The 15344-nt window shown below is 44.0% G+C and overlaps 1 protein-coding gene across 3 annotated transcripts in view; it reads right to left on the bottom strand.

Annotated features, from left to right (window-relative positions):
* JCAD (junctional cadherin 5 associated) overlaps positions 1-15344 on the bottom strand; it is a 57148-nt gene that overhangs the window by 27370 nt on the left and 14434 nt on the right. For all 3 annotated transcript variants that reach the window (XM_080676502.1, XM_080676501.1, XM_080676503.1), the window contains one exon: positions 9585-9911. In XM_080676502.1, the coding sequence (XP_080532628.1) occupies positions 9585-9853 (269 nt within the window). In that variant the 5' untranslated portion in view covers positions 9854-9911. The remainder of the gene's footprint in view (positions 1-9584; positions 9912-15344) is intronic.

Here is a 15344-nt window from a genome sequence, read left to right as displayed (position 1 = left end):
CCTGGGAGAACAGGGCAGAGAGAGACAGAAGTTACACTTGCGAACAACTCCGTGCTTTATCACAGAAAAGAGGCACGATACCAACAAAACAACTGATAAAAACAGTTTGGAAAATATTTGAAATATAAATATGTGAAAAACAACATGTCTAAAGGAAAACAGGTAAACCTAGTCACTGAATATATAAAAGCTAATGATGAAAAAATTAGGAAATATTTCCGTGGGTTTACGTGACTCATTTCCAAGCACAATATTGCCTTTCTTTTAAAAGTAAAAGCCTACTTAGAATGGCAATATTTGAATGACTTTAACCAGGGTTTCACACACTCCAGGATTACCTTCTCAGTGGACTCCAAGATCCTTAGTTGCTGTACCAACTTGCTACATCTAGTTCTGTACCTGATTGCCAGTGGGCATGAGATAGATGCCCTCCCTCCTCCATGAACAAAATCCTGAATCTAGTCCCCTTGGGCAGACCCCAGAGTCTAATCAGCTGTACTTCCCTGTGAGGTCTGGGTGGAGTGTGAGGCCCCACTAAAGTGGTCCCAGGCCCAGTGACTTCTTCCAGCTGCAGGTCTGCCACCTAGCAGATGCTGGCACTGCCATCGCCTTCAAACCCTGGCATCACGTTCTGGACCAGGGTGGGCTGCAGCACTTCACTGCATTCGTTTCTTCAGAAGGAGCTCCCCTCCAATGGGTGGGTCAGTATTACCCAGATGCACAATCTGAGCATAAAGGTAGCACGTGCCACCTAAAGAACCTCACACTCCTCAAAGACTCCTCTAGACGGGCAGAGGTGTTGAGGCATCTCTTTAGAGTGACTCATATTAACCAGCCCCAGTGTTAGATGTCTGACATATTTCTGTGATGGGGTCAGCTACCTATTGCTACAGAACTTGCTCTTAATGCTTTTTGTGCCAGAAGCCTGCTATTTGATTTTCAGCATGCCTTGGTATATTCAATATACTATACTGTGTAAATAACCCTCTATATAAAACATCATCTGTGTACCATCATGATGTAGAGGCCTCCTTGAGCCTGTGGAGAAGCTGAGGGTCATGTCAGACCAAGGGCAGCGATCGGTGGAGACGACTGGACTTGCAGTTCACTGCAGGTAAAACCCAGGTGAAAGTTGGGGCAAATGCCTTTCTTCCCTCCTTCAAGATGTGGGCCTCCTCATTTGAGTGCTTGGTGGCTGCACCTGCATTTACCACAGGTTACTAATCACCTTCTGACAAATCTCCAAGCTTTAGGAAGAAAGGGCTTATAGGCTTATAGATAAGAGTGGAATGAAAAGACGGTGCCTGCAGTCAGGCCTGGGAGATGGGAGGGGGGAAATCCAGTAAAGCATGTAGCCAACCCTCAAAGACAGTCAAGGCTTGTGGCACTTGCACAAGGCTATGAGACCATGGGTGACTTCAAGCTTTCAATGCACCAGCAGGGAGCAGTGTGGCAATATTGCCGGGAAAGAGTGGGCATCTGCCCTGGGCACTGGCCAGATGTCGTGGGCTCAAATGCCAACACATCACGTTCTAACTGTATGCCTTCTGCAACATACTCCACCTCTCTCTGCCTCTGATTCTTCATTTATATTAAAGAGATGGTAATAATTCCTTTCTTTTGAAATTTGTTGAGAAGATTAATGAAATAATACAGTTAACTGTTTAGCAAAGTGTCTAATATAATAAACTCTTGTAATACAGGGTGGGAAACACAGTTATTATTACTATTGTTAATCCAATGAACATAAATTCTCAGTGGAGTACATAATTCTGAAACTCTTCCTCACATCATCCAAGGAAGAGGGTGAGGGGCACAGAGGAGAGAGGAGAACTGTTTGTCTCAACGTGGTGATTATTTTAGATCTGTATTGTCTTTCACTAAGTCGTAATCTATAGGCCTTCACAATCACAGGAAACAATGATATAGCTGACTGTCATAACAGACTCTGTCCCTCCGGTGCTGCCTGGTCTCTAAGGAAGAGCTACACCCGTTTCCACAATGATGATGTAGAACAAACCAATATTTAGTTTATGAAAACAAAGCAGGAAGAGCAAACTACGATTCACTGTCTCTCACATATATCCAATAGGTAAGGCAGATTATTTGAGTATTTTCCTATTTTTTCTTTAATAAGGATATATTATATTTTACCAAGTTAAAATATCTTCACTAGTATAGTCTATACACTGTCACCATAGACAATGAAAAAAAATCACATCCTAGTTTCTCACTTCCCTTTCATGTTTCTATCACCACCCCTCATTTTTATATATTCATTCATTTATTCAATGAACATTTATGGAGTGTTCTCTGTGCCTCTGACCCTCTATTCTTTGGAAGGTAAGCTTAGAGCAGTGAAGAGCAGGGGAGGCAGCCACCAGAGAAGAGTAAACCGGAAAGCCTGAGGGTCTGTAAAGAACCAGTCCACATTCTCTCCATAGACAGACAAGGACACTGCACCCAGGGGAGCTAACTAAAGCCCTGAGGTCCTACAGCTGGTACATGTCAGTGTGTCAGCTAGACTCTTGTCTAGGCACCTTGTACTTTGTTAAGAACTCAGAGGGATGCAGTTGACCCTTGAACAACGCAGAGGTTGGGGGTGTCAATCCCTCTGCGCTCAAAAGTCTGAGTATATTTTTTACTTCTCAGTCATCCCTTGGTATCTGCTGGGAATCATTTCCAGGACCCATGTGCATACCAAAGATGGTCAAATCCCTTCTATACAATGGAGTAGAACAAGGCATACATTCAAACCTCTGCGTCCACAGATCCCCAACTGCTAATCAAAAATACTGTTTTCCATCCACAGTTGGTTGAGCCTGCATTCACATCCATGTTGTTCAATGGTCACCTGCAGTCATCTTTGAAACAAAGTGACTGGAACTGAAGACCCACTCGGTTCGTTTTTAGACCCATGTTTCATATTTTTACTATTCAGTGTCTCTCATTTGGATATTTCCCAACTGGCTAACTAATCCAATGCCCCAGCTAAAGAATAAACTCAACACTAATAATTCTCCTCTTGGTGATGACATGGCTGCCAATACAAATGAAACTCTAGGCTGCGCTGATGAAGTCTTCCCCTTCTAGAAGTGCTTCCTCATCACTGCTTTCCCAGGAGTCTCATGTTCCAAGGGCCCGACCTGCCCTGCTGGGAAAAACTGATGACTGTAAAGCAACATATGAGTGTGTGCAGGAGAGAGAACTAGGGTCCCGGCACTTCCAGGGGTTTACACTGCTTATGAACAAAAACAACGCACCTCAGAAGAGGGCCTACAAAGAGACAGTGGGAAAAACAGGAGGTCCGAACCTTCATGTGTGCTCATGAGCACAACAGCTCAAACAATTCTGACTTTTCTCTGTGAAGTGGTCAAAATAACAACACCTAACACTTAGGATATGAAGCAAGCAGCTAAAAGACAAGTAATGTTTATGGAAGTATGGTTTTGTAAAGAGAAAGAGCTACATAGAAACAGATGTTAAACTTGCAGCATTCCTTTTTTGGAAAACCATTATAAGCAGGATATGATTTGAGAGAAGCTTAAAAAGCCTCTGAAAGTTAACTGTTTACTATATCCAGTAGCACTGGCTAGAATGGATGTTTACTGATCAAATATAAACCTCCCAAGATGAGACCCCAGGTCACTACCACATCAGAGACTCTCCTAGATTGTTCTGTCTCTAATTAGTTACAACTGCCGCTGATGGCAAGAGATAATTACAACTCATTCTCATGGTTAACTAACAAAAATTTTTACCAGAATTCCTGGGGCTAAGCAGAGAAGAACCTATTATGTTGTCACTTTTAGATTCAAATCTCTGCTTTGTTACTTTATTTTACAGTTTCCTCTGATTATAATATTTCAAAGGAAACATGAAGGAAACCATGAATGCCTGATAACAGTTTTTATATAGTTTAATGGTAGTTACGGCTACTTGGATTTTAAGCAGCAGTTTCCTCCACATATAGATAACAGCTAGCTTTTCTCCTTTGTCTCCTCTTTTCCTCCTTAATCTGTGTGTGTGTGTGGCGGGGGGCGGGGGGGGGCGGTGTTGGCAAGCAAGCCTTGGAAAAAGATAGTACGTGCCTAAATAGTTAAACTTAGTGCAAAGGGACGAACTAAAAGAATACTTCTCATAATCTTTGAACACAGATGTAAATAGAAGCTTTCAGGAGCACCCTTTTTGTATTGCTGGAGAGAGGACAGAGATGCCACTTATAAGATGCACTCAATAAGTATCTGTTGTTGATTGTATGGCAAAAATTAGGACATAATAAAACTCTAGCATTAAATGATTTGATCTATAGAATGCTGACTGGGTGCTATTTTACAGACACTCCTGGTTTTCCAGCTATGCACATAGGATTACCATAGTGATATCTGACATGGCCTGCGAGGTTTTTCTGTAGCATGTGAGGGACTTTCTTGCAAAGCCTTCAGGCAGTTTCACCACCACAACCTGCTCATTGAGAAAACTTAGGAGTGGTTTAGCCTCTAGATGAGCTTTGTGGAGTCAATGATGCAAAGGGGAAATGCCAAGTCTTTAGAGCTACTAAATGAATGGTCTGTGAAGAGGACAGGGTTGAGGGTACATAGTTAGCACCCCCACCCAGCCTGGAAACTGTCCTCATCTACAGCTCCTTCACCCACAATGGATAAAGCTCAGACTCCCCTGTCCAACCTCCCTTCCCCTATCCAGTCCCTTCCCTGCTCCCAATGGCTGGCCATAGCATCCCCAGACTGCCCAAAACTATCGATTCTTTCTCTCAAAATTCTAAGAGAAACAGGCAGTGGTCATCAGGGGCTCTGGAGTTAAACCATGATGTAGAAGCAAGAGGAGAACAAAAGTCACCGACTGTGAGCCCAAGTTCCTGGGAAGAGTAACTGTCTGTGAAGGGAAGAGGCTGATCAGCAGAGAAGGGAGAATGCAGGGAGATGCAGAAACAGCAGCATTGTGGGACAGAGACCCAAAGAGCCCCCCAGGGGACAACTCCAACCCAGAGAGACATCAGTGGACCAACAGTGGCTCCCAGCTTCCTCATCCCCACATGGAATGAGGCCTGTGAGTCTATGTTTTCTCCCTGTGTATGGTCCATGAGAGTTCCTATTACATTCTCACAACAACTGCCCCCTGTCCACTCAGGTGGGCTCAGCTTCCTGCACCTGCAGACTTCACTGACAAAGGGAACTTTACCACCAGGGCTAGTGGGCCTGCGGGAGTTTTTCTGAGTCAGTTATTTCCTCATCCCTACTGCCTTGCTCATCCCCCAAGAGTTAGTGGGTCCAAACAAAGCCATCAGCACTGCTACCTCAACTGTCCAGCACAGAAAGCTGACACGCCTCCTTTCACAATGGAACCTCCCCAAACTAGCCTCACACAGCTCCTCTCCCTGGCAAAACCTTCTCCATCTCCCATCTCACGTAGCCAATGACCTGAAACACTCAGCACATACACAACTGCCTTGCCATAAAAAGACTAGGTTTCATCCAATGTATTTCTGAAAGATGTTTGAGTGTTTAATAAATTGCAAAAGTCTTTAACAGGAATTAGCAAAATCAGAGATGAATGAGAATGGTGTCAGCCCTCAGGAGGCTGACGATCCTGTGGACTAGGAGAAAGTGTTGGAAGAACACAGAGCAGAGTAACTTTAACTGGAGGAAGCTGAAAAAGTCAAACTGGTAAGGTTGGTTTTCAGGGAAGATAGGAAGAAGAGGATTCTGGGGGCTTCTGGGCAGGGCTTAGAGAGTGGGGAGCATATGGTGCCCATGTGGCTGACACCCTGGAAATGGAAGAGGACATGGGAAAGACACGTGTGGCTCAGAGGAGGAGACCTGCAGGGCCCATGAAAGAGCTGGGGGTTGGCAATGCAGGCAATGGGGCCAGGAAGGCGCCTGGGCAGGGAGTCGCACAATCAGGGTCAGAGTCCATCATTTGTGCTTTACATGCTTGTAAAGTTACCAGCCCTGAGAAGGTCAGTGCAACACGCTGAATGTAGCTTTGGAAAACAATAGTTCTCTAGACATCAGTTTGGATAAACAACTGTGTAAAATAAGAATGGACTCTTGGTCCTGGCTCCACTGCTTGAACATAAGAGCTTTTTAGCAAGTTCAGTCAGTCCTTCACCTCTCCTCACAATAGAACTGTCATTCTCGGCCCATGTTGGGTGTTCTATATCACTTGATCTAATGATCCTGGAAGCTCGAAGCACAGCCTCTTCAGCAAGTTAGGAAATACATATCCTGAATGTTTGGAAATCTGGGTAAGGCTCCATGTCTGTACTCTTTTTTTTTTTTTTTTTAAGTTTTACTCAATATAACCAGCCCTTACATAAACTCTGTTCTAAGATGATGTTAAATATCAGGGGGAAGAACTAAATCCTGACCATTCTCACTGCACCCCAGATTATGAGCAATCCCAACTTCATTTATGTACCCCTGAGCACCGTACACAGAGCAGCAGAGTGATGTACATGTTGCTAACTTAGGGGTGACAGGATGTATTCCTTACACAGCTCCAAACAGGAAAGGGGCATAGCTGGGCTCAGAGAGCAGTTTCACATCCATTCAAGCTGTTGGGAGGGCAGAGGACAAGGAAGTGCGAAAGGATGGTCCAGCACTGAGTAACTGTGAAAGGCACGCAGAGGACTGAGTACCCCTTCCAGACAGGGCAGGCCTCACACGGCCCCATGCTGCTGCAGAGCGGCAGCTAGCAGCCGGCCTGGCAGCTCCCCTCCACTGCTTCCAGTGGCCCGTGCCAAGTCACCGACATTCTCTGGGCTTCACGTTCTTTGGCTATAAAATAACAACATTGCCAGTATGCCTACATCACCATCCTGCCAGAATAAAACAAACCGACTCTGTCCAGCCCCTGAATCTTCCAAATGGCTATGATGGCCATCTTCCCCGGTAGTCAGTAGAGTGCTAAGGATGGCCGCAGTGTGGGGACATACTCTAGGGTGGACCTCAACCCACCAGAGAAACTACAGGAAGGAGAGGCCCTTGTGACAATTCCCAGTCACCTGATGGCTTGGAGTTGCATAGGGCCATTCCGGACCTTACCTTCTCCCCACAGACCCAGCAGGGTCCTATGGGACAGTCCAGGCTGCAGGGCCACCACTGTACTCATCCGGTGACTCAAGGCTGGGACCTGGCCCGCTATCATTTATTTACCCAGATTCAGAATTTATGGAAGCCAAAGTATTATTAGTTTAATTTTCCTTTTCCTTGTTTTTAATTTTTAAGCTGTTAACTATTAGCACCTATTTATTTTCTCCCAAAGCACATTTTTTTCTGATGAGAAAAAATAATCCTCCTTCTGCCCACCTTCCTGTTCACCTCCTATTTTCAGTTCTCTATTGACTACTTAAAAACAAGCCAACAAACAAAAGACATCATTTCATTACAACCCAACTCAGCTGGTCTCTGAGGCTTTAGGCACTGGCACAGATATCTGTAAGTATGTATTATGCATTTTTTTTCTCTCTCTTTTTTAAATTTATCTTTATTGTTGAAAGTATTACAGATGTCCCCTTTGCTTTTTTCCCATTGACCCCCTCCACCCTGCAACTGCTCCTCCCAGGCCTTCACCACACTATTGTCTGTATCCATGGACTATGCATATATATGCATTTAAGTTCCCCAGTTAATCTCTCCCTATGCATTTTCTCTTTCAACCCTATTAGGCAACCTTCAATCCAAAGCTAGTATACACCTCCTAAGTTAATCAGTCAACCTCAGAATAGGGGGAAGAGGCCAGATCTGTCAAGATCTCTGTCATCTGTATGAAGACAGCCCAGAGTAACATGAGCCACTCATCTGGGCACTTCATTCATGTCAGAAGGAAAGACTTCTGGCAGACCAGGTGATGCCCAGACACCTAGAGATCCCCAGGAGCCTGCTATCACAAAGGGGCTAGAAAGTCCTGAGCAAACTGTGGATAAGGTTGGGAGCCACACTGCCCGCACAGAACTCTAAAGGGGATTCTATCACCTCCCACTCAGGAAACCCAATTCTCATCTCTGATCTAGACCTTCAAGACTGGGGGAGACTGCACACAGCCTACATGATGCATGCATTCCACAGCCATGCATTCCAGGGATTCCACAGCCACTGTCAGTACCTCGTTAGAAACTAAGCTTTCTGTTTCTCAACAGTTGTTACAATGTTGGGAAGAATGAACTGAATCCATGAGCATACAATAAATGCCTCGTATGCCTAACACTGTAACAAGCTCTTTGGACCCTGAAATACAAGGCAGAACATACAGATATGCAAATTTGTGTCATAGTAGCTAAGATGGCCTAATTCTCAGCCAACTCATCCATAAGCACCCTCTTCCAAAGTTCAGGGAACATGGCTCAAAAGAGACTTAAGCTCAAGAGAGCAATGGACACAAATGTGATTTGTGAAGGGCAAGGTTATATGAAAGTAGTTGCAAGTTCTTTTCCATTCTGGGTCCCTCCTGACCTGGTTCCATCAATGGTAACTCTTCCCCTCAACCAGAGAAATGGTCTGACTTGTCCACACAAACCTACTTTTACTACACTGGGCATGAAGAGGGGTGATCACCTTCACTTTTACTTAATGACCAAGGTGTCAGATGCTCTGAATTATAAGAACAAAATTCCTCCCACTTTTTGCCTGAAAGCTGTCAACAAACAAAAAAGATCCTTTCTGTAAAAAGGTGAGTTCTAACCATTAAAGGCTAGTTCAGCCCCTTAGACTTATTCACTCCCCTTTCTGTGTGCTTGTTTGTTTCCCTTAAAGACAGGTCCATTTCTTGCCAGTTACATACAATTTCATAAGATGCTCAATACAGGCAGAGCCCTCCTTCCCTGGTCTGAGCCTGGTCTCAACACAGCGTTAAAGACAAACAGTTTTATGAAGTGATGACAAAGGTTTCCTCTAGGTCAAAACGGCTTGGATGAGATTGCAGGGCTCCTCTCCCATGCTGGCTCTGTGGCAAGCTGCCGAAATTCCCTCTTTTTTAACCCTCCAATTCCCCCAGCCAACCAGGCCTTTTCTGTTGGTGTAAGCAAACACCCATAGATGCAGCTATATTCAGATGGGACCCACACTGGGGCCAGTATGTGTACAAGGGAAACATGGGTTGGGAGCCAGTGGAATTATATGGATACATAAGGAGAAAGTTGTTCTTCTTCACAAACTGAGGGGAACACAAACCTCTTTCAACTCTGTATACCAAATATGAAACATATTAGTAAGAAAGCCTAAAGTACTAGGAATGTGTGCCTGGCATAAACTAGCTTTTACAGAGTTTTGAAATGATTCCTAGCTGAGGCATTATCAAGAAATTACAAGAGAAAAGAGAAGCCGAGTACTGAAATGCAGTATTTAGCAGGACAGAATTTGTTTCCTCACCACTGCCTACTGAAGGCCTACTATGGCCCGGCCCTGTACTCAGTGCTACTGGAACATCCCAGTACCTCAACTGACAACAGCGTTCTTGTCCCTCAGCCCGTCCCCCCCTGACCCCAGCCAATTATAAGGAGTGGAGGCTTTTATTATATACCTACTGCCAAACCCCAAGTCAGAAGAACATGGTGGGTGCACACTTACCCCTCCTCAGACATCCTGGCAGCAGAGGTGCTCTGGGGCTCTCCTCGGGCTCTCAGTGCATGGTGCTCATTTTCAGAATCACTCACATGTCTTGTCCCCAGGGACGCCTTACTGTGTAGGAAGGCAGCAGGGGCATCCTCACATCCATTCAGCAAGCCATGGCCCACTCTCTCTCTCGCCCTTGCTGGCTGGCGACCCTCATGTGGTGCCGGAAGATCTCTTGACAGCTTGTATCCATGAGAAATCAGGAGGTCTTCTACACTGTACATAGTGCACTGGCCTCATCCAAGCTCAGCGACTGGAACGGTCATCATGGTAGAACCCACACTGAGGGGACAATAGAAAGTGTTCATGAGGACTCACTAATTCTCCCTGCAGCCGCGTCTGATACCACCTCCTCCTTCACCCTGAACTAGACCCTGGTTATGAACGCACTGCAGTTCCTGCACAGAAGGTGTAGGGAGGGGGATTGCTGCCTGAAATGATTCTGTCTTATTCAAGTGGAGAGCATGGATGAGCAGGGGCTCTGTAGGGTGTGGTACTTATTCTGGGGACCCGTCAGATGACTGCCTCTTGTAGAGGAGTCCAGAATGGTGTTTGAGCAATGAAATGATTAACAGTGTTCACCATCCCTTGCCCCAGTCATCTGAAAACAACAGGCATAAGGAGAGAGGACAAAATAAATGCAGACTCAGAAGCTGCAATTACTACTTGGTATTTCTAAAAAGAGAAACTACTAGTGTCCAGCTCAATCTTATTATACTTCCCTGCTTTTATTCTGTTGACATACCTTTCACTCTAAAAGGGCAGAACGGGACCTTTAATCAACATGGAGCCATGACATACTCGAACATGATACACTGAGAAAGGGCAGCTGTCCCGAGGAGGTCAACCAGCTGCTGAGAACAGATCTTTAATTTTGAGGCTCATAATAAGAAAACATGTGACACCCTCATCAAGCATACACACCCAACCCACTTTACCATCCAGAACTTCTCCTTTCCACATTAAACTTTTAAGAATCAAATTTCTCCCCAATAAATTGTGGAGAAACATTCTACATCTCTGGGACAGTGGTGTCCATATCTGAGTCCTGCTATGGTACATGAATTCATGGCAGCTACTTCCCAGGAATAAACTGTCCTCAGGCCACAGTACAATATATATATATGCAGGAACCTGCATGAAAGCATGTGTTTTTGAAAGCAGGTGGGACTGCCATGTTTCTTTTTATACAAGAGAATCTTCTTTCCTAAGTCTTCTTGTTGTTAATAGGGTGGAAAGTAGTTTGGTCAGATGAATCTGAATCTGGCTCCCCAGACGTTGTGATGCTGGCCTGGGCAAGAAGCACACCAAGGCCAGGCCTGTAAGAGCTGGCCAGCTCCAGCCCCACTTCACTGGTGGACGGAAATAGCGCTGCAGCGGCCCCTGGAACAATGGCCAGGAAATGCCTGCTGCCCATGTGCAGGTGAAAGGAGACATGTGTGCTTCCTGTCGGTGGGGATTCTTAGTGAGGCATATGATTCTTCTGACTGCGCATGTCCTTCCTCCTCACCACATGCTGGATTCCAGCAGCAGCAAAGGCTCGGTTACCAGCATGGAGCGTATGAGACTTTGGAAGGCTATACTTTTCTATGAGGTTCCTATATGTTATATGAGGTTGACAAGCTCTGGCAGTTGCTGCACTAGTAGAAAAACCTCCATAGCAATTCTGCCATCCCTGACACTACTGCCTCATGTATTTTCGGGAGTTGTACAACTTGGGTCATTCACTTAGACAGAATTGGAAGGACCGGAGAGGCAAGCACTTGTCCTTTCATTCAATCGGATAAGTCACTGGACTACAGGCTGCAAAGGAAAGAGATTCCATTACAGATAGGACTATGGGAACATAGAGGCAAGGTTAGGAAGGTAGGGTCTTTGTTTTGTTTGATGCTACAACCTCAGAATCTGGCACATAACATGCTCTCAATAAATAATTGTTGAGTGAATTCACAAATGAGAGACAGGGACATTTGAGGTAGGTTTTGAAGAATGATTAGGAGTTCACTAGACAAACTGCATGTGCATGAGTACAAGAGGGTGAATTGACATTTAAACTAGATTTGGGGTACAATTATTTCAGTAGTAAAGAATTAACATAACAGAATCCTGGTAGCCTAGACCAGGGTCCCCAGACTCATTGGCTCAATGTCATGATCAAATCAGCACCACAGTTAAAGTTAGAGTTTACTAGTACGTCTTGTGACACTCACCGTTTCTCTCTCTTGCTATGTCAGGCTCTTTAAAAGCAAAGTGCGCCCTAATCGGTTTGGCTCAGTGGATAGAGCGTCGGCCTGCGGACTGAAGGGTCCCAGGTTCGATTCTGGTCAAGGGCATATACCTTGGTTGTGGGCACATCCCCAGTAGGGGGTGTGCAGGAGGCAGCTGATCAATGTCTCTCTCATTGATGTTTCTAAGTCTCTATCCCTCTCTCTTCCACTCTGTAAAAAACACAATAAAAATTTTAAAAAATAATAAAATAAAATAAAAGCAAAGTGCACTGCACTTCAACTAGCCATCACATAGACTGAGGGACAGGCCAGTGTCCACCACAGAGTTGGTTGTAACAGTCCATTGTTAGAGTGGTAAGAAGTGAGTTTCACAAACATGTATGTCACTTATTTTCCTTCTGGAGTTAGATAAGTTGGGTCATTATGGCTATGTCTGTATGACAATTATACTTAGAAAACCCTTAAATAGCAAGACAACCCAGGTCAATCCATAAACATCTTTTAAAGATTCAAACCCTTAAGAGCCATAACTTGACCAATAGGTCTGATAACAAAAGCATATTGATTACTGGAAAGTCCTAACTTTTTCATTTCACAGAGGCCAGAGCTTGTGGGGAGCAGGAGTACAAAGTGTGCCAGCTTCAGCATGCAGGACTTAGAGCCCCCGGGAGAGGAAAAGAGGGGAGGGGAAGACCTATAGGCCCCATAACCCAAATAAGTATTCCCAGTCACCATCCAACCCTTTGCCTCACATTCTTCACTTTCTCAATCCCAACTCAGAGCCTGGGCTTCTATCTCATCTTCATACCGACACTAAACAGCAGACACAGACTGCTGAACAGCCACCCTGTTCCTCTAACCTCTGTCATAGTCATCTTACTTTCTTCAGCATCCTTATCTACTTAAGATGAAATGAGCCACCTCACTAACATGTCAATTATAGCGGCCACCAGGAGGGGACATTGAGGAGCTAAGGAGAAGCCAGGTATCCAATGAGTTGCTGGTCTAAAAGATGGCCCCTTCTAAAATTTATTTCCAATCCTGAAATACCAGCACTCTACATCAACAGCATTTAATTTGATCACCCATCCACCACCTCAAAGGGTTGCTGGAAAGACACACTAAAAAGGATAAACATCTGTTATTATAACAGCATAACTTGGCAGGTATATGTGCAGCTCAAACAGTACTATTTTAGATGTGACCCTTTTGATGCCAGCACCAGTTCTGATCCCTTAGCAAGCAAGTCATTAACCACACCAAAGCTCATTTTTCTGGTCTGCAAAATGGTGATGCCACTATCTTCCTGTCTCACCAAATTGTTTTGGGGGCCAAATAAGAATATGTAAAAGTGGAAATCAGCACACAAATATAAGATTGTGGGTTTATTATGTTACAATAGCTCTAGTTTGTCTCTCAAGGATTACTTGCCTTATGGAAATCTTATACATTAGTTATTAATTTTAATCATGTAGTTTGGACCATCTCCTAATTCCTTTGGTATCCTTTGGATGTCACTCTTGATTTGCAAAGTCATGACTGCTTTCTAGCACCCATCCCTTGTCTTTTATGAACAGACTTCAATTTCCATCCAAGTCACTTAAAACAGTAAAAGCTATTCCATATAGTCCAAAACATTAGCACATAATTCCTGAGTGCCTACAATGCACCAAGCACTAAAACTATAATAATGAATAAGACATCCTTTCTTCCTTTGAGAATCTTACTGTTTTGCTGTAGAGACCATTGGAAAATTGGCAAACAAAACATGGCATATGCATGTACTAGTGGCAGAAGCTAGCCACCTCTCCAGTGTCAGCACTGTGACAGAGATTAAAAATGGGAAGATGTAGAAAGGACCCTTACCCAGCCTCAAGGGGTCAGGAGGCTTCTGGAAGATTGCTTCTAGGCCAAAAAAAATCTCCCACCTCAGAGTAGATCTGCTCAGTAAAATCACCTGTAAGGATAATTTTCCAGTTACTTCATTTAAAACATTTTTCCTTTGCCACTTTTTTGTTGTTGCCTTGTACCAAATACTCATTGTGGAACATCTAGCAAGAGTGGTTAGGGCAGTGAATGTGCCTCGTTACAGTCTCAGGTAAGGAAGGGACTTCTAGCCTTGGCTGGGCCCAGACACAATGACAAGAGACAATGAGCACACTGTAAATGTCATGTTCATGCTGTGAATACCTAGAGACATTTAATGCAAGAGCAACATTTACCACAAGAACAAGCATGAAGGCACCACTGCCTCTCATAGTGGGGAGTTCCCAGCTGGGAGGTTCTTAAGCAGAGGTGGAGGGAATGGATTTGGAACCTGTTTTCTTTCAACAGCCACCCATTCAAAGCATGTAGATGCACATCAATCAAAACATTAAAGAAATATGCACCCTCACATCTTAACATGTTCTATAACACTTTCTATTCTATTACATTTTTAAAAATTATGGTCACCACCCGTGAAATTTCATGGTGCTCTAGGCTGTCATAACCTACAGTGTGAAAGGCACTATTATGAAAATCATTCCTACACCCGATGGGGGCTAGACTAAGATGACCTCTGAAATTTCAGCAAGTTCAAAGACCTTATCAACCTATGAGAAATTCCTTGATCTAATAAGTTAATCACTCTGTTGTCAACAGCAAATACAGCTGTTCTATCATATCAGAAATGTTCTTCCCAAGAAAAAACATAGCTACTAAGTGAAACTACTTTCCTATCCTTAAGAACAGAAATGAATCTCCCTAAGGGAAAGTACTGTCCTCTGCTGACTCTACCTATGACCTACCAACAGCTTGACACCTGAGGCCTGGGAACACCGCGTCACTGGCAGACAGAGCAACCAGCACTGCAGAAGCAGAGGGAAGTCACAAGTCCCTGGAGACAAATGGATATGCAATGCTGCCACCTTTATTCTTCTTTCTTTGGCTTAAGTCAAGACACAGCTTTTTGTTTCTTTTGATTTCACTTTTGTTCTTTTCATGATTCCCTACTATAACCTTGTTTATATCCCTAAACTCCATTATTTCAAAGACAAAATTTATAAAGCGTTTAAAAACTCTAGCACCATAAGAAGAGCTGACAGCCTACTCAAAGGGACACTTATGCTAATGGATCTAGTTCTCTGGGTAGCATGTGTTCAGCTGTTTCTTCTCATTTCGGTGGAAGGTGATTACAGACTTTCTCCTACATCAGCGATTTTCAATCTTTTTCATGTCATGAAACACATAAACTAATTACTAAAATTCTGTGGCACACCAAAAAATAAATTCTATTTTTTGCCGATCTGATAATAAAAAAGTAGGTATAATCTTGATTCATTCATACCAGATGGCTATTGTTGTATTGGCTGTTGTCATTTTTTTTACTTGACAATCTAAAGGAAAAGAGTCAGGTATTTGATGTTTGAAAATTCCTTGTGGCACATTAGTGTGCCTGCATGGTGCACTGGTTAAAAACTGCTGTCCTACACAAATGTAGAGAGGG

The sequence above is a fragment of the Plecotus auritus genome (genome assembly GCF_963455305.1).
Source record: "Plecotus auritus genome assembly, chromosome: 1".
NCBI lineage: Eukaryota > Metazoa > Chordata > Mammalia > Chiroptera > Vespertilionidae > Plecotus > Plecotus auritus.
Note: the sequence above shows the minus strand (reverse complement) of the source record. Positions and strands in the feature narration are given on the sequence as shown.